We start from the raw sequence: 20,280 nt of genomic DNA on the forward strand, positions 1-20,280 counted from the left end.
ATCACTTACATTTCCCAAGAAAAAGGGTGAATGGAACAAGCGCTCCCAAAGCCACCTTACAGAACATGGGACTGAGATGGTCACCAAGAACACACCTCTCAAATCCTGGCTCAGTGCAGCAGGGAAGCCATGCCCTCTGCCTGCACCTGGACAATGGGAAGGGCTGGAGATCCTGCAAAGCTTTGCCATGACATTCCTGCTGCAAGAACTCCACCATTTCCTGGATGCATGGGTGAGGACTCTGCATTTTCTCCAAAATGTTTGGTTTTGACCTGGTTAGTGTGATTGTGTGCTGCCGAAACCACCAGCAAGGAGATTTGATTGGGTTAGTAGCTCAGTCTGTTACGGGAAGATGACCACAACAGGCTTAACCAGGTCCAAACAGTACTCACACCAAGGCTTAGCTGAGGTGCAAATCCAGGCTGATTGGCCGGCCTATAATTCAGTGTATTGTACAAACCCAGGAATTACGTTAATTTGGTAACCAAGAATTAAGTGCTTTCTGTGAATGCAACCACAGAAACTCAAACCTTTCTCTGGTCTGGCCCACTTTTGATTCTTTTTCCAGAGCAAAGCTAGAGACGGGGTCCTGTGGCGAATTTGGGGATGTTGTAAACACATCCCTCTTTCCCTTGTGAATTATTGGAAGCTCTACACGTAAGATTTTTGGAGAGTTTTGAGAATAGCATGCACACCACTCAGAGAACTGGGGAAGTTTTCCAGAACCATCTGCTGGCAAAAACCCTGCTCAAAAAAGTAAAATGAGAAGGCCAACAGTCTGGCTTGACTGGGAGCTACAGTTTTGTAATGTGTACGGTGGCCAAATGTTTCTGCCTTTTTCCTGTCGGCTCTGAAGCCCTAATCATCATCTCTGCCCCTTGGCTGACATTTCTCTCTCTTGAACCAATTCAGTGAACCCTGGAGGCAGGCAGGGCGGGGAGGTTTTCCTTTGCTTTTATTCCAAAAAGACTGCAAAGCGCGTTGACATTCATGGTGCTTGAATCTCTTAATTAAGAGGATGGCGAATGGATTTGTAGGGTGGAGCGAATTTATTTGGATTAAAACAAAACCTGAACCAGACAGCTGGTAAGAACAAGGTGTTTTTGTCTACCTCTTCGGCCCTCCACAAATTTGGCATTTCCAGTTTCCGGACAGGAAGGGATTTGCCATTTTCTGGAGTTTGTGGAAAGAATTAATCTTTTGGCTCACATGTAATCCTGTTAGCGGCCCTCTACAAAAGGCTATCTGATCGCTGTAGCCCTTTCCAACACCGTACAATGATTAGCCTGCTGCTGGTCATTCATACTTTACGCCTCAACCCTTCCCCAAAAAACAGGTGGCAGAAGGATCAAAGGTGCTCTTAGATATCGCCATATTTATCTAATCTAGGTTGAGTCTGCAATGGACCAGATTAAAATTGCTTTGCCCAACTTGATAGAATAAAACCATTTGCTTTCTTTCTAGCTTCTATGGTAGTGTTTCTCAACCTTGGCAACTTTAAGATGGGTGGACTTCAACTCCCAGAATTCCCCAACCAGGGGAATTCTGGGAGTTGAAGTCCACCCATCTTAAAGTTGCCAAGGTTGAGAAACACTGTTCTATGGACATCATGACTCTGTTTCATTTATGTAAGCAAGATATCCATGAACGCCATGCTTCACCAAGGACATCTGTCTAAACAGGACCCTGCCCTAAGAAGGTCCAGATTTTGACAATGGTGTTCGGAGAAAAGCAAGAACAACAGACAAAGTGGTAATGGGGAAAGGGACACTGAAGGATGATAATATCTTGTCTGCAATGTTTAGCCAACTGATCAGTTAGGCTAATGTAAACACGTCAGTTGAAGGCCTCCCCCATTCAATGAGGAAAGACGTTTTTATATTTCTAATATTTTAGTTAATATGACGACTGTAGGAGAGCTTCCCAGCTGTGTGGCTCTCCGATGATGCTTCTCCACTGTAAACTCATGATCCGTCTAACCATAAGGCGTTTTCTGAACAGTTCTATTATCATACGGCTTATTCAGGAGGTCCCTCCAGGCTGAATTCTCAGGATAAATAGTCTGTCTTCTCCCACCTTCGCCTAGGACAGTGTTTCTCAAACGTGGCAACGTTAAGACAGGTGGACGTGTCTAAAGTCCACATATCTTAAGGTTGCCAAGTTTAAGAAACACTGATCTAGAATATTTGAGGGGACCCTCCCCCATCTGACAGATGTTCCTATTTTAAACTGGGGACCTGGCTTATGGAGAGGCTCTCAAAGCACTTTGTTAGACCTTGGAACTCAAGGTCAAGATGCCCACTCCGTCCCTACATTGGCGCCTCCGACGCAGCTTCAGCTCGCAGCACGGCCCATGCCTTGAATTACTCTGCGATCCCTTCAGTCATCCTGGCACTTGAAAATTGCTCATCTGACACTTTCCAAAGTTGCTAAGACAATTTTAAGCATTTCATTCAGGCAGAGGCTGCACGCAGACAGTTTTGGGCTATATTGTGTTGGATTGCAATTACTGTATTAAGAAAGCCTGCTTTTTTCAGAAGGTTGAGGAGTGGCAGGAAGATGATAGATTAATCACAGGCATTAGTTGGAACATTTCTTTTCTTGTTCCTCTAAAGAATAACATTGGGGGGGGGGGAGCTATCAGTTCCCAAACTGGCTTTGCTTCTGTGCTTCTAAATCTAATCTGTGTTGCGGCTCCTTTCTTTAGATGCCTTGAATTCTCCTCCTGACTTCTGCGGGGTCCTTTGAATGTGACCAAAGGTTGAGGGTGAACCTCACGCTCCAGGTCTTCTTTCCCCTCTGTGTGACTTAAGGACAGGGAAGTTTCCTTGGAAAAAGAAAATGGGGAAAGAGATGGGCCCCCGAGAAGCCAGAAAGTGCAGTGAGGGGGAAACCGAGGAGAACACGGAGCTGGAAACCCACGTGTTGCATTCTGTAACTAATGAGCTTGGATAACATACATCTCTTGAAGGTTTTTAAAAAATAAATATTGGCATTTTCAGAGCGTGTTTTAAAGTGAGCACAAGCCATAAACATAAAAGGCGGCACACATCCACAAATCAGTCTTCGGGTATGTTAAACTCTAAGAATCCCAGATCCTGCTACAAAACGGTGTACCTCTCCAGGGTTCTGCTGCCAAACTGCTTGTTTTTTCACCTGTCTCAAAATGGAAAGAGAACAAGAATCTTTAAGTCGGGGTTAGGGAATAAAAGAACTCTTCTTATTGCACCTACTTTCTATCCAGAAGCTTGAAGGTGGCTCTTCCAGGTCGGAGCTGCAGCAATCTGGAGGACCACTAGATGCCAGCAATGAGGTAGTTTTCTGCCTGTCTTTGCTGCCCTCCTGAGGCTGTCTGGATGCTTGCAGCCCAGAAATTAGTTTGAACCGCAGGTTCCAAAGAACAACTCCAAACCAAAGCTTCTTTGTTCGATGGACATTCAAAAGGGGCAGGGGGGGGGGCTCGGGTGGTGGGGTCGTGGCCACCCCCTTGACGGTTTTGATGCTCCTGCTCTGCTCAGGGAGGCTGGGCTGAAAGCGACACCTCGTGTTCTGCCGAATGTCCGAAGCGCCTTTCTTGTTACTGTGGTCCTGTACGACTCCCATCGGCGGCGGTCAGTTTAGCCGTTGGCCAGGGATTATGGAAGATGTAGTCCAAACAGTCGGCAGGATCCCAGATGGCCTCTATTTCTGCCTGGGATGGCGTCGCCGAGCAGGCATCCTGAAGGCTGACAGATCTCTTCCCCGGGTCTCCGTGAGCAGACGTAATCCATCAGAAGAGGAGACTGCGGCCTTTAAAAGCTTCTGTGGCAATGAATGTCTCGGTTTCTTTGGTGTTTTTCACGTGAGGCAGAACAACCTCATTGGAAACAAAAGCCTGCTGTAGTAGAACAGTGGAAATAATCATTATTAATAATTTTTCATTAAAATGTAGCATGTAGGTTAATAATTAATGGTGCATAGATTATCTGATTAAATTGCAATCAAATTGCATTTTAATGTTCTCTCTGGTTTGTTTTTATAGCTTTTAATTAATATTATGGATAGGCACACAATTTTAGAGCTGCTGTCGGGGGCAGGCAGGAAAGTGGGGAAGAAGGAAATCTCCCGCATGCAGCAGGAACGTGTAGAGAGGCGGCCCAGAGGAACCGGCCGGCAGCAGTCAAAAACAAAACAAATCAGGTGATAAAAGGGCTTTGACAGGAAAAGCCTGAGAAAAATAAAAAGGTCACTTTGGCAGTTGGTGAACCTCTATGGCGAAGAACGCAAAGAGCCGGTGGGCCGAAAATGCACCCTTCCAAACCGTTCCAACGAACGGCCATTTGCACGCCCTCGCCGGGTCCCCCTCTTTGCGCACACGGAAATTGCGCTCTCTGGAGACGAAGGAAGGGTCCTCAGGAGGAAAAGGCGCACGCTGGTTCTGGCGAGAAGGCAACTGTCCTGCAGGGATCCTGGGTGGGGGTCTCGGCGCCCTCCTCCTCTCAACCTCTCCTGACCCCCCTCTTACTCAGAGCCGCAATGCAGAGGGAAAACGGCCCATCCGGAAAAGGAGCGCCGGGTGAGTTTTACAGTTCCCAGAACAGTCCTGGTATTGCTGTTCTGCAAGTCCACAAAACTGTCGAGGTTCCCCAAAGGAACATTTGGGCTCCGATAAAGCCTCCGAGTCTCCTCCTCCTCCAGCAACGCCGGCCTCGTATTTCAGTGAAACCACCGTTGGCCAAGCCAGCCATAGATCAGAAAGCCAACACTCCTTCCAGAGTTCCTTCCACAACTTCTTTTCGAAAACTTCTCTTCTTTACACCAAATTATTCTGACACCATTACTATTAACTCAACCTCCAGGAAACGGAGCGATCTCTTGCATTTCTGCTTTGTTTTTTTCTCGGGGTGCTCTGGAATAGACGTCCCGGAATTGTCAGAGCCAAGTGCAACAGAAACGTTTTCCTTTAATTATTGCAACAAATGAAGGCTGAGGATCCCATTAGTGGGTTGAAGGTGGCATATTTTCACAGCTTCAGCTGCAGTCTGGGTGATTGATTGACGCCGCATCTCCTCAAATGGAGTGGAGCAAATGGAGCTGCACTTCCATTTTATTCAATTATGCTTAATACATTCCTTAAATGGGAAACAAAGTCAAGAGCCCTGATTTGTTTCCACCTTTTCTTTTCCTTCAAAAAGGAAAAGGTGTCTTTTATGATTTCTTTATCTTCAGTGGGTGACACAGCCTGAAGGGACCACACGTCTGCAAAGGGTTAGGAAAAAAAAGGAGTGCAAAGCCTTACATTTCATCTTGGTAGGCTTTATTCCGTTTCTGAATTTCTGGAAAGGCGATTTGACAAGGATGCGAGCAAAGCCTTGAGGTTTGCCGTATTCCACCCCAAGGAGGGGTAGGTCGACACCCCCCGCCCTGCTGGTTAATGGCCTTCCAGTGGGGAAAGCCGAGACTCTTGTATTCCACTGGTCCTCTGGAACGGCACCGTCAAAGCAGCGGCTCTTAACAGCAGCGGCCACTTTTTTCAGCTTTGAACCCTGAAGAGCAGACACACGCCGGGCTCACGCAGGGGCCAATGTACTTTCCCCCATCACTTCCAAAGCCTGCGTGGCCCTCAAAACCAAGCCAACGGAGACATTCCCAAGTAAAAAGAATACCAGCTCTGCCACGCACTGGCGCCAAGTCCCGGGCTGCCGAGCCCAGCAAGGGTTCGTGCGCCGTGTCCCCGGCTCTCTCCGTTGGCCCCCCCAGTTTGCTTCTGCCTCAGGGAGGAGGTGGCTAGAAAGACCACCCAGAGGAGGAGCTGGGAGATGCAAGTCGGAGGACGATGCCTCTTCTGCCCGTGGTTCCTTTGCCGTGGCTTTGGACAGGCTTTCTGGGGGCAGCCAGTTTTTGGATCGCTTTGCAATCAGTGCCACTCCCTGAGCGAGCAAACACAGACACAGGGCTGGGCTTTGGGGAGAGGGTGGCCTTTCCCAGTTCTGTGCCACCCCTGATCTCAGCTTCAACAAGCCAGTGTCCTGCCCTCTGTTGCGGGAAAACACAGAACCCTTCTTTGCCTGACCCGTCCGCCGTGGCCTCATCGTCTTGTGATGTTTGTTTCAAACAGCTGCTTCCAGGAAGCCCCTAAATACGGCAGAAGAACCACCCTACCACCCCAGGGAGTGCCACCTGCGTAGAAAGGCTAGGCGGCAATCAACCTATTAAAAGAGGTCACCAAGACATGCAAACTCGGGCCAAAGTCCAGACGCAGAATCAGAGCTCCTCCAAGCCATTGCTTAGAGGCAGGTTCACACAACATGCTAAACCCTGAGCCCAGCTGAACAAACACCCCTGCTGGGTTCATCACACTTGCAATAGGAGTTCTGGCTCTGCTTCGTGCCACTTGCTAAGACAAGGGCTGGGTTTCCATGTTAGGTTGAACCACAAACTAACAAACCCAATTTTAACCTTGACTAAGGTGTTGGGTGTGGCCGGTGATGGGAATGACCATAAGCGAACTCAAGGGTCAAGTTGTGGGCTGGCCTGTTTGCTGCTTATGTTCGAAAGACAGTGTAGCCTGGTGTCATTTGGTTGGACCTCCATATATTCCAGAGATCAATAAGTACTAGGTTGCTTCTATAGAAACTCTTAATATCCCATCTCCATTGATATTTGGATTGATAAATTGTTATGTCTGCTCTGAGTACGTCTCTAAGATCTGTTTAGTCTGAAGCAGCATCTATATTTTAGAGACACATAAAAAATAGCATTTCTTTTTTCTCTGACGATCCATTATTCTTTTCTGCAGCAAAATGGTGCAGCCTTTTCAAGAATAAATCCCATTAAAAAATAAGTCCGGGGTCACCAGTGAGCGAGCTGCACTATTCTGAAGGCCACACATTGTCCTGGGTAGGCTTGAACTCCACTTTAACTCAGATTAGCAAAAAAATAATTCTATTTGAAGAAATCGGTAGGGACGCAGACATCATATTTCACAGGAGGAGAACATCTGGCAAACAGGTGTGTGGGTTTCGGATCAGCTCTGCTTCTTCGTTTCTTTGAACCACTCACAGTTGCACCCTGTTCTTTAGCTCACCATGAGCACCCATGCTTCTCTCTTTTCAAACCTGACACACAGATGTTTGGTGCAGCTTCAATGTGCCACTTAGTTAACATGGGGAATTTATGAATCATGTAATTAACAAGCAGCTTTAATGAACTGCCACTCATTTAATGAATATGCACTTTTTTTTTTTAATCCATAGGAAGTGGTTTTGGAGATGGAAAAATCAAGCAAAAGCAGAGATTAAAATTCATTCACCAACAGCACAGACTTGCTTTTTAATCAGGGAAAATGTGGTGATAATGTAGCACTTAATTTTCAATTATGGGAATTTTTGCCAGTTACGGAATGATGGTGCTTAAAAGAAAGAGTTCGTCTCTTATGTTGTACAACCTCAAAGAAGTGGCTGATCTGAAAGTCAGACTGACGCAGCTAATAACTCTAGGGAAAGAAAGCATCCATGACTTGCCAATGACCTGAGTCAGCAAGTTGGCCCATTAAGTCTAGGACTGTGGTAGTGAAAGGTGACCTGGAAGTGAAGTCACCTTCAAATTGAGCTTGGTTCTTGGTGACTTCAAGGACAGATCTCTGTCATTTTCTTGGCAGCCGTATGGAAGCAGTCTGTCTTGTTGACTTCCCAATACCGAGATTCCTGGTAATCTTCCATCCAGCTACTCATGAGATCTGACCCTCAGAGCTTTTCTTTCCAAGATCAGTCAAGGTGAAGTCCCCTAAGTTCTCTACCTGATTTACATGGAATGTATAACTGATTGCTCCTCTTCCTGGCTGTGGGTCTCACTCCATCTCCCTACATGGCAACCGCGTATCTTCAAGGAGACACAGGGACCTGAACGCTCTTCCATCTGGCTAGTAAGGAAATGCTGGCACATTCAAGCATGGCTCTAGCAACATGGTGACCCTGGGCAGAGGGCTTTGTTGCTGTACATCTATGCTTTCTGGGTATTTCCTCATCCCCACTACCCATGTCTCTTATCCCAAGACTATGGAAACATGTAGGAGGCTGGATTCCCACAAACCCCATGGAATCCTCAACCACAACGAGCCTGGCCTGAGAGGTCATTGCAATAGTTGGAAATAGTGCCACTAGGCTGGGGAAGGTATCCTCGTTTGAAGATAATCTTTCAAGTATCACCAGTCCAAATGATCACCAATACAGCGAAGCCAACAGAACTGACATACCTTTGGCAACCTGTCTGTCTCACCATTCATGGTCGTTTGCAACCTAAGAAATTTCATGACTATTCTCCTGTTTTTTAAAAGGAAGGCTATACAGCAGTTATTTCTGTTAGCTTTTCTTACTTGTTCCCTCTTATCTCTTTCACCATTACACCAGGGAATGCGTGTTCATAAGATACAACCTGTGTTCTTCTTCACCTTGGCTTTTACACCTTACAGGTGTTGTAACGGCCAGGAGACAGGCTTGCTGTGTGCCTGGAGATAATAGCACATTTACAAAAACAGCATTAATAAAATACAGGGGCTTCTAGGAAGGCAAACAAATCTGGATGTCAGGGAGGAGAATTGCCACAATAAAATTCAGTGCTTCACATGCTCAGCAGTCTTTCCTTCCTGTCTTTACTGTTAGAATCTTTTTTATCTTGGTGGGTGAAATAGATTGTATTTAATCGTTTCTAAAACTGCAGGTTTGGGGGGTATTGTAGGCTGAATTGTCACAAAGGACAGAGGAATTGTATGAAACAATAGATCAATGCACACCACCATAAAATCGCCTTTTCCCATTTGCCCCTAGCCATGGCACAAACATCCCGACAGCATTTTTCCCACTCTACCCCGTAGCATTGCCTTCATGCCATCCGCAGCCTGTAAATGAGACGGGCTCAAGACTTCTACAGTTGTACTGCTGTTAAATTAGTATTTCCCTCCTCTTCTGACCCCATCCCAGGGCAGCCTCAAGGTGGCCAAGATGTGTTAGCGCTCTGATCTCGTGAGACTCTGGATCTGAAATCTTATTAATCAGACAGCATTCAGCTTGGATAATTCCAAGGTTTTCTTAATGTGCAGGATCAACTCTATTGCTGCATAGCAAGGGCAAGCAGAAGGGAGGGTTGAAATACATACCTAGAAATGCACCTCTTCTCACACTTTCCTTCTCGTGGTGGGGAAGGGGATGAAGGAGGAAAGAATGGCTGATGGAATTAAAATTACATAAGGAAACAAACCCTTCAGGAACAAAGCTTATGTCATCCAGAAATTAAACATTTATGAATACTTCAAGCTAGTGATTCAAGTTGCCAGGCCATCTGACATAAAAGCATCTGATCGGTCCCTCTTATTTTTTTCTCACATATATCCACAAAATGCCACCAGTAACTGAATATTTGCATGCAAACTCCCACCACCACTTCCAGCTTTTGCAGATATGTCAATGACCGCTGTGTGCAGGAAAAGGCACTCTGCATGTCCACCAAGGCCAACTCATCTTAACCTCATCTGCTTTTAGACTCTAACACAGACTGCAGAGGGGAAGGTAAGGCTTAGCCAGATCTTTGAAAGAATCTTTTATTTCAGCCCCAAATCCCACTTCACTAAGTCTCTCCTTACTGCCTTACTTTCAGTGCAGAGCAATGACTCAAAACAACCCCACAACTGCAATATTCGACTACCGCAGACAAAGCCTTCTTCTACATTTCTCTGGAGGCCGCACCCTTAGGTGTTGGCACCAGCGGGTGCTCTCGGCAAGGTTTTAGGCCTCGGACTGGCTGCCGTTTTGATTTGGCATTGCCAGTGTACCCAGAGAAATTTCACAATGCCCATCACACTTCCTACAGTTGCAAGAGAAACGCAACTGGAGCCAAGGACGACCCGTGGATGACCCAGGACCTTAAGCGCTCTGTGCCCTCATGGGTTTCATTTTCCCTGGTGCAACGGATGCTTTTAAGGCTCCCTCCAGGGCAGGCTGTAACGGCCACGCTCTGCCCCAATGGCAGTGGCAATTCCAGGTCCCAAGGTGGGAAAGAGCGCTGGCCAACGTGAAGAGTACAATTCTTGCAATAACGTCCTGAATGCCCCGTTGCTCTCTTCATTGCCAACCAGCACACAACAAGTATCTTTTAGGGAGGGTTTTTCCTGCTTCACCTTGGAAGGTCTCCTCAGCTGTATCATTACTCTGCCATGCGCAGGTTCCCTGCCCCAGAGGTCGCTCCGATTCCCATTTCGCAGGTGGGCTGGGTGGCTGAAGTGGGCTCATCCATTCAACTTGGACATGCGCTCCGGGCCACTGTTCAGCCCATTGGTGCTGTGCCCTTTGGCAGAGATCTGGCAACGTGGAGCAGAGCTTGCACTCGACAGGGGAACGATCGCGCTGAGGTTTCAGCATTGGCCCGAAGGAACGTATCAAACCCTGGCAGCAACGGGTAACTGCTCCTTCATTTGGCTACAGGCTCTCTCTGGGTTTTCTACCCAACTCTGGAAAGGAAATAGAAGGATTATTCAATTCAGAGGCTGGGAATTATTTGTTATCATTACTTATTCATAGAAAGCACAGCACTAAAACATCCTTGCGCAGTAAATTTTGAAAAGGTCTAAGATGTGCAAACTTGGGAAGTAATGCTTTTTCTTCCTCTTTTTATTGATAGCGGGAGCAAGGTAACACTGGATACAGCATCATTTCTGAACGACTGTTTCCATTTTTAGAAGGAAAAAGGCATTCTTGACATGCTCACCTGTTGTTGAACAGGCTCCTGTCTAACAAAGTTTGGCTAAGACCTTGTTGTAAAATCACCATCAAAGCGAAGCCTCAAACTCTATGCCATAAAAATTACAACATTGCCCCTTTCAGGTCAATCAGGCTGAAGAGCCAGTGGACAGAGTGCCCAAGAGGAAAACGGGCACATTTCCATGGCCAAGGGCACAGCCAGGAGACTACGCTATGGTACATGTGCCAGGCCTTGAACCAGGAAAGCACATCAATATAAATTAAGCTGCCAAGGCCTGGCTGGCAGTGATGGGGTCCTCTTTCCGTGCAGGACAAGTTAAAGAAAGGGCACGATGGAGTCTCTTGGCTTGGTTTCCCCTCCCTCCAAGCATCACTTACTGGTGGGAAAACCAACAACCAATTGCTCGGCTTAATGTGTGGTGGTGGTGGGGGGGCTGGGCAAATGTAGGTAGATGCTTTGAGTGGATTGGCCTCCCCTCAAGTTGCCCAATGAACAGTTCATTGGCCATGGGTGGACTGAACATCTTGGAGAAGGTGTTCTTGGCTGGAGGAATACATTTTTGTTGCCATAGGAAAAAGCAGTTGCTGCATATGAAGAGGGTTCACCTGAGGCTACAGATTTAATGTGTTCTTTTCCATTTCTGAGTGACAAGAAGCTTGACATCAGTTTGGGTACATATTGAACTTTTGAAAGAGCCCTTCCAAGCAACTTGGTGCTTATGGAGTCATGTGATGCCGGATCTGAAGGTGTGAGATGTTGACCCACCCCTAATGGCCATTTCATGTTCCCAGCTGAAGAAGCACTCAAGGCCTCTTCAAAATTCGCACCAGGCAGGGTAATGGGGGTCAATGAGCACGAGGGTGAATCTTCAGTGTGAATCGTTAGCATCAAGCTCAGTTGAGGTGAACCTGTAGTCCTTGATATCTGAAAGAAGCTTCTCAGCATTGGAGAGGCAAAGGGCCCTATCCAGAACTGCAAAGAAGCTTGGAGAAAATGCTCAACAATGTACTTGTAGGGAATAATGTCTCCATCTTTGGATAGGCACCTTGATTGCTACAGTAGGTGAGAAATGATTAAAGTTGTAAAAGATAATCAAAGTAGAATAGTCTCTCCCAATTCTTCTGAATCAGCAGTAAATGACTGAAATACTTTCTTAAGGTTCTTATTCTGCAAATACTTGGTTCTGGTGGTCAACTCCTTCAACTGATGGGGGAATAGCTTAACCATTGACTTGCGTGATCTAAACAGACGACTCCTACAAGATTTGGGAAAGCACTGAAGAGTGATTCAAGTAACACGATCCTTGTGAGTTAATGGAAGATTAGCTTCCTTTTCTTCTTGAGTAGAAGATAGTCTGGAGTCTTTAGTCTGTCAGATAGTAAAAAGGTGCTAAACCAGAATTATACCAGATGAGTTGTGCTAATCATTCCAGTAAAGAAATGCCCATATCATCAAGGGTGAATGTCAAGCTGCCAGGCTGAAAAGTAACCTCATTTGCATCTTCTCCATCTGAAGCCAAGGGGTAGGTAGAACTTCCTCAGGAAAGCTTTCAGCTGCTGACCAGCTGGACAAAGCTAATTTTCCATTAACTCACAAGGATTGGGTTACAGTACTTTTAGTAGCAAGAACAGGAAATCAGTCCTATTTTTCCCACCATTTGGCACTGAGTGAGAACAAATATTCTTTCCACTAAAGGTTATTTGTCAGCTAGGCCAATTATTCTTTAATCACTCTTCAATGCTTTCCCAAACCTTGCAGGAGACAGTCTGATTAGACCATTGTGGGTGTTCCATTCTCTGGTAGGCATCCTGTCCAAATTTCACAGAGCAAAATAGGACAAACGTGTAAAAAAAACAAAAACAAAGCCAACCCTTTGTCAATAAATCACACATCTCTACATGAATGAACCTTAGATTTTGCCCGTCTTGGCCGGAGCTGTTGCTCAGTAGCAATGCTAATGTTTTTAGAAAGGCATCGGTTAGTGATGCTTTTTAAACTGGGGCCAGGAAAATTGGTATTGACTGGAAAAGAGGCAGCTGAAACAGATGGTTATGTCGAATACCCAACATGGACATGTCCCCCATGTGGCTAGTTCATTCTTGTGGAGATAAAAGGTACTGAATTGAGGCCTTTCAAATAAAAACTCAACCCACAATGTCACAACCATCCTTCCAGGTACCAAAGATCCTTCGTTCCGCAACAGGAACACGTGAGTAAGCTCACTCATGCAAAGTTTATCTTGGCACTGCTATGCCAGTAAATCAAAAAAGAAAAGTCGAATGTCTTCAGTTGCTCTGGGTCGCCCCAACTTTCAAAGCAATTGCCAGCCTGAGATCTTTCCTTAAGTTGTGATTAGAAGTTAGACTGCGCTACAAGGAAAAACATCAAGTATTTATCCAACGTAGTCCTTTTTTAAAAATTTTTGGTGCCCCTATGAATCTCCTGGACGCATTTGGCAGAAAACAGGGCAAATCTGTGATTTTGTAAAATAAGCAGAGTTCAGCTAGGAGACCCAAGATGAGCAGAGCAACCAAATATTCCATCTTGTACATCCTGATAATCAGACATTCAGGACACAAGTCCCCTTTCTGATTCACAAAACTTCTGCAGAAATAAGTGCTGGATTTGCTAACCTCAGGCAGACAGATTTAGATGAATGTCCCAGAGACACTTAACAAATGCATGTGATATTGCAGACCAACGGCACGTGTCAGTTCTGAGTTTTGCCCGTCATACAGTCCAAGCAGATCTAACGAGAAACCAAGGATCTTCTATATGTGAAAATATAAAAGTTATTTACAAAACAGTTTCTGGGGGGAGCTTCTCTTCCCTGTCCCCAAATCGAGTAAGAAATAGCCCAGTAAGGACCATGTACTTCCAGGGCCACAAAGCATTTTGTGCGCTAAAATAAAGGGGGTGACACGCTATTGCGTGTCTCTGCCTTGATCCAGAATGGGAAAGCATCACTTTTAAATGTTCTTTCTGCTTATTAGAAAAAGAAGTAAATACATCCTCCTTCCAAAATGGAACTTGACCACAACTGACTGAAAAAGTTGCATGCACAACCTCGGTGATTTGCAGATTGCGAGATCTGTTGCTTCCCAGGGGAATCAACACAACAGCTTCTTGTGATGGCCCAGTGTTGAATTTAAATCCATTTTCCTAAAGGGATGAATGTGTGCAAGTCAGACCGGCTTGGAAGATCACAACCATGTGCAGCCAAAGCATTAAAGTCAAACTGAGGCTGGAACCTGCACGACCGCTCCCCCCTCCCCCACTGAGCCCCTTTCGTTATGTTTGCAGAAGAGTGTTTTGCTTCACTTGGACTACATGCAGATAAGCCCAAAAGGATTTTGACTCAGTGCTGTTCTCCAAAGTCTACCGAGTGGAACAAAATGCGTCTCCCATCTTAAGCTGTTCCTTCTTTGCAAAATGCATTTATTCGGAGAAAGGAAGGAAGAAAGAGGACGACCAGCAGCAAGGTGGAGGGACTCAGTTACAGTAGCGATGGGGACACTGTTGGAAGAGCTGAAGGACCAGGTTAGGGACAGATCTTCATGGAGAAAATCTATCTATGTGGTCGCTAAGAGTCAACAACAACCTGATGGCAGATAATCAACCAAGCGACCAATTGGTCAAGGAGGAAGAAGCCAAGGAAACGTAAAGCGAATCTCTATTCCCCAGTGTCATTCAGTCATCCTGCCACCTGCGACAAGGAATGGTTCCTCTATCTTGCTGCCCCTGACCTGAAGGGCTGGTGCCATCTGCCTTGCACAAGAAAGAGAGAAAGTGCTGTGGCTGTCTGCACACTTGTGCGCATGCAAACACATATACACAACACAGGACTGTGTGTCACCTATCAAAAGTTTTAGACCTGAGAGCAGTAGTCCAATGCAGTCCAAGAAGGGAATGAGCAAACACTCAATTAATGAGGAGCTTCTGGACTGGAAAAGAGAAGGAGAGATGCAAGGACACAGCCAGGCCTGGGCGTGATTTTTTGAGACTTGAGCAGCTTTGGAATAGAGAGACACACAACTAGCTAATGAATCTTTATGAAATGCAGTTATCTTCAAAAGAGGCTTGCTTAACAAAACTAGGCTAGGACTTACTAAAAACACTGGCTTTTGATGAAATGTGCCGAAAATACTGGCTTTGAAAAGATGAGATTGTGGTTAATATGCTCGCTGTGCAGCAACAAAGGGTAAAGAACAGCCATGGATTGCTTCTCTGCATTTCTCCATCTTTGACCCTTCCTTCTGAGGCTGGGTGTCGGTTGAAATGGCTCAGAATGCAAAATGACAGTGGGAATCGGTCCCCTTGTTGGCCACTGATGCTGGACCATGCGTGCTGTGGGCTGATCCAGGAAGTCTCTTACCACTCTAAGGAGCTGTTGGAACAAACCACAGGAACGGGACCTGCCTGTTAAGATGAAAAGGAAATCTGCTCTCTACTGCAGTCTCCTTGACCGTGCTGGCAATGAATCTGGGGCATTTGAGGCTCCACACAGCTGGTCAGGGAAGGCTGGATTAGCACATTAGACTAGATTTCTACCATATGAAACTCACAATCATGACCTTAGGCCAGTCACTTTCTCTGTCCACCCTTACTATTCTTGAACAGACACAGGAATAGTTGGGCACGGGAAGACTCCTACCCATTTTCATTTGTGAAATGTTGAAGGATCCATGGACCTCTGCCCAGAATCTCACCAAGCTTTGAAGAACGGGAAGACTGAGACAGTTGATAGGTCATTATCACTGCTGAGTAGGGCTATCAGATCCAGGCTGCAAGCTCCAGATGATGACTAGATAGCAGCTCCATACATCTCTGCTGCCATCTGGTGGTTGCCCCTATTTTTGCAGCCCAGGTTTGGTAGCTTTACTGTGGATGAATTGCTCCATCAACACCGCAGAGTGTACTTCCAGACAGGAGGCCTGAAGAGCAAGACCTTGGTTCCAAACAAAGTGGTGGGGATAAAAACTCAAGAGAAAACTAGAACAGATGGTGCCTCCCCCAGATTATCTTTTAAAAAAATATTAGTAAGCTCCTTTGCCGCCAGATTTCTTCTCTTCTTGCGTTATCTACAGCCAATGCTTTTAAGGGGTTCTCATGGGAATTTATGGGCACATTTAAGCAAACAATATCACAGAGAAAGGTTGAGGAAGCAGGAAAAAAAGAAAACACTCTCACTTTTTCTGTGTATTTTCTTCTTCCTAACTGCATTTAAGCCACTTATACAGAGATCTTCAAAATATTTATCCAAAGAAAATTTACAAAGGGGCTGGGGATTTCTTCTCACTGCAATACTGCCTGAAAGGTATTCCAAAGGGCTCCAACTGAAGAAGAAAAGGGTTAAGGTTGAGACAGACTTTAGCTTCTTCTCCTCTTCCCTGATTCAATTAATTACCTGTCCTCCCGGCTGACGGAATTTGCATTTTTTTTCATTAAAAAAATCCCTACGTGTTCAGTGGAACGAGGCATTTACTTGGCCCCAAGGAAACAGGCTCCCTCAATCCTGTTCAGAATAGACAAGCTTTTCCCACCACCACCCCAATCCCTCCCTCCGTCCCAGCATTTCATCCTGGTGCCTGGTCTAATGCACAGAAGCGGTTTCTGAAAAGAGACGTTTCATTCCTGTTCTGGTATTCAGCACTAGGCTGCACACAAGGACGTTGCCAGCTCCTTTAGCAATTTAAGAGTCAATTAGACGCATTACCGTTAACCTGGCGAATCCCATCATTTTGAGTGGTTCCCCAAATTAGCTAAGGTTGCTGCTACATGAAATAGGCCCTGTCAAACTAAGTAATCGTTCCCTCCTTGGCACAGATGCTGGGGGCACACGGGGAGGGACCCATAAGTCAGTACCAACAAAAATGTACACAGTAGAACAGTATATCCCTTCAATTTTGTTTTAAGAGAAAGCCACTTTGAATGCTTTACATGGAATATTTTTCTCTCTCTCTCAATAAATAAATAAATAAAACATGAATAGGATTTTGGTTTTTTACCAAGGAAGAAAGTTTCTAAGGGGCTATTCCCAACCTGGGGCCCCTCAGAGGACGCCTTCCTGGTGCAAACGTGTTTGGTTTTTGAAGAGCCACTTATGAGTCTTTCCTCACTACAGAAAGACATCATTCTTCACCCACCCAGGAGGCAGCAAGGACCTCCATGACGACACGGAACTGGCTACCTTATGTTGCCAGTCCTGGGCCAACACTTTTGGTCCACAAAAGCCCAGCAGCAAAGAGAAACCGGGGGGAAAGAAAGAGCTTTGCTGCCACTAACGGTCATCCCAAGCGTTCCAACCGGATCCCACTCCTGCCTTGCCTCTGTTGGCCAAAACTTCTGTATAGTCTAACCGATTCTACACGTCTTGAGGCTGCCCTTGGACGCTGCAGCAGCAGGAGAGAAAACACTCCTTTAACACCAGGGAAGACTTGGGCTTGTCTTACTCATGAGCTGGGGACCAGATGAAGATAACCACTCAGAGATTCTGCCAGGCATGTTTTGGCCGTGATTAGGTGTGACTCAGCCTTAATCGAGTAACTTGAAAAGCAGAAAAGTAACTTCCTTCCCGATTCTCTAATTCCATCACATCGTACGTGTGCCACTAGGAGGGGCACTTAATTATTTTTACCCCACCTTTGCTTCATTATAGGGGCTCAGAAAGGAGGCTTCAAACCCTTCCTGGGCTCCCTGCGTGGGACTGGCTCTATCTCCACTCAGAAGTGACTTCATAAGCAGCTTGAAGCCTTTTCTGCATCCAGGCACCTTCTTCCTCCCTGATCTGTTTGCTTTGATCCGTGCTGGCTTTCCTTAGTTCCTGCAAAGCAACCAGAGGCATCAAGGGAAGCCTTGCTAAGCCACAGAGAACACGGTGCTCATTCCAATGCGCCCTTTGGACACACTGCAGCTTAACGTAATCCTACAGGCAGACGGGATCTCACTAAAGGCATTAGATATTGTCCAAGCAGCGCTTCGGCTAATTCGAATGGGTGCCTTGGTGGGAGACAACTACAGATAGATGGTTTGCCATCTAGTGGTTGCAAAACAGCCCCTTTGCACAACTGGAGCACTTCACAGGTTTGGGATAACAGATACCTCAGAGACTGCTTTCATCTGTGAGACCAGCACTGCCGTCCGTAGCGGCAGCCATTCTCACCCTCCAGATGTGTCAAACTACCACCTCTATAGCTCCCAGGCAGCACACTGAAGCTTGTGACTCAACGTATCTGGGGGGCAGGGGGAGGGAGCAGGTGGAGAAACCCCTTTATGGCTTATGACAGAACTATAACCTTGCAGGGCATCCTGGCTCTGTTCCTAGAGGTACTAATAACCAGCCAAGGGTCTGAAGGAAGTGGGCAGAGCAAGTATAGCCGGAATGGAGGAAGATGGTGGAATGAAAGGTGGCAAAACGTCAACATTTGACAGGAACCAGCTGTGGCGAGAACACCAAATGCCAATGTGTCTTCAGCCATCAACGCCCGTCTCCTCCAGGATCTGCCTAAAACGGGGGTAGGCAATCTGGCTATCTCTGGATGGGCTGGCCTGTGCTTCCCATAAACTCCCCCCAGAACACTAGGGACAATCCTTGTTAGTTATTCTTGTCAAATAACATACAGAATTATTGTAGACCTTCCCTTGTAGAGGTTGAATCAGCAGCCCCCACAAGAACCCTCCATTCCAACCACGTATATCCATAACTTTAAGACTGGCGCAGTGGCAAAACTCATTAATACTGGCATACAGGAGCTGAAACAAGCAGGGAAAAATCAACCCAGTGAGCTTCGCAATGGCGATAGAGACTTCTGCTCTTTACAAGCAAGAAAGCTCCCTGCATCCAAGTCGTACTTCCTGTGAAGTGGAGAAGATTAACGCACTCATCCGCTGCTCCCAAGAAGAGATAATGATATACAATTTTACATCTGCTCTCTTGGCATAATGGCCATCTAAAAGTGTCAAGTAGGGAGAAGGGAAGAATCTATTTGAAATCAAGCACGTTTCTCCTTCCCTTTCCCTCTTTCTTCCTTCTGCCAAGGTAGGTGTGTGGGTCATTTAGGTTACTGCACTGGAACCTGATTAGAAACAAGACGACAATGAAGCTCAGCTCACGTATTTGAAGGCAAACCTCACTGAAGCCCACAGTCTCTCTGTACCCAGCATTCGCAGCACGAATCACTCAGAAACAGGAGAGAATGAAATCAAGGTTCCAAACTACTCAGATCCAAGGGATCCACCACGACCAGGTATGTGTGACGGCCCTACCTCAAGCAACTTCTTCTCCCTGATTTTTAAGCAGACTCCTCTTGAAAAATGACAATTTTTACCCTGATAAGGAATCGGTTCCTAGAACCGCTGCTTCAGTTCTAGGAACAGAACAAAACACTTTAAGCCAGGCACTGTTCCGGGCGGTTTATTAGCTTTGTTATTTTTCTGACACACTCCCCCCCTCCCCCCCGCTTTTAATCCTCTTTGTTTTAAAAACAAAACACAATTCCAACCAGAGACGTGGCTGGCAACAGACACCTTCTCCGAAACAGCTGCCAGCACCCTAACAGCCTTGCATATTCCTCACGGAAGCACTGAGGGCCGCCATTCCGTTCAGCTCCCGCAACCGGCTGGCGTGCCTGCAAAAAACGCAGAGAGACAGCAAAACCGAATAAAAAGTGAGTGGTGGGGCAGAGCTGAAGGCAGCCGCTGTAAAAGAAAGTTCTGCGCAACAGTCGAAAGATTTGTCGGCAAACAGAACGAAGAAGCTGAAATTTCTACATGTTCTGCCCCAGACATACCAGAATGAGAACGTGGCATGTATTTCAGGCTGAGGGGAAGGACTTCTCTATTGACAAAATGGGGTGACTTCATGTCCTCAGAATCACTGCTCTGGAGCCTGTCCTCATTATGGCATCACTTCCCTTTTGCTGGGTATCATTACATAGCGCTTCTCCTCCCAAACACATTGAAACTCCTCCACCCTTCTTGCATGTGAGGAAATCAACCCCAGTTCATGCAATTGAATGCCAGCCGTTTGCCCAAATACCTTGCTTGTGCATCCGCTTAGGGGATGGAAGGACCATCACACACAATGGCTGTGTGAAACTCTTTTTAGTTTGGCTGATTCCCTTGGTCAAACCAGGATCTATGCCTTCTTTATACTGACTGCAGATGGAGAATCCAACTGATTCTATCAACAGGATTCTACCAACACCTTTCTGATCACAGCCAAGCAATCTTACAGTCCCAATCTTACATAACTTACCCCAAAGCAAATTTCTGAGACTTCCTAGGGTTTTAGGGAAGGCAGCGCTACAGCCTTGACCACTCTCACCAAGAATGGCTGGGTGAATCAGAGGCAGCACTGACCCTGATTTGTTTTTTTTAACACAATAATGAAGGGAAATAGGATCAGTTAGCTCCAGGTATCCAGCACCTCAAAGCTGAAAAGCTCAGTCTAAGGGGAAAAAGTGTAATGCTGAAGAGTCTGGTTTAGAGAGACCATCAACGTGACAGTGAAGCCACCTGACAGGAGACCCTCTCCAGAGAATGAAGATC

At 46.2% G+C, this 20,280-nt stretch overlaps 1 protein-coding gene across 10 annotated transcripts in view; it reads right to left on the reverse strand.

Annotated features, from left to right (window-relative positions):
• Window positions 1-5,261: 5,261 nt before the first annotated feature.
• Window positions 5,262-20,280, reverse strand: part of TTC12 (tetratricopeptide repeat domain 12) — a 37,869-nt gene continuing 22,850 nt past the window's right edge. For 8 of the 10 annotated variants that reach the window (XM_088138921.1, XM_088138920.1, XM_088138925.1 and 5 more), the window contains one exon: window positions 19,193-19,358. In XM_088138921.1, the coding sequence (XP_087995047.1) occupies window positions 19,283-19,358 (76 nt within the window). In that variant the 3' untranslated portion in view covers window positions 19,193-19,282. Of the gene's footprint in view, window positions 10,481-19,169; window positions 19,359-20,280 lie in introns of those variants that run through there. The other 2 variants (XM_088138926.1, XM_088138927.1) reach the window with 2 other exon arrangements.

This window comes from Python bivittatus, unplaced genomic scaffold, assembly GCF_059951505.1.
Source record: "Python bivittatus isolate LINGU-HERP-01145 unplaced genomic scaffold, Pbiv_v1 ctg000320_np1212, whole genome shotgun sequence".
In the NCBI taxonomy this organism is placed as follows: Eukaryota; Metazoa; Chordata; class Lepidosauria; order Squamata; family Pythonidae; genus Python; species Python bivittatus.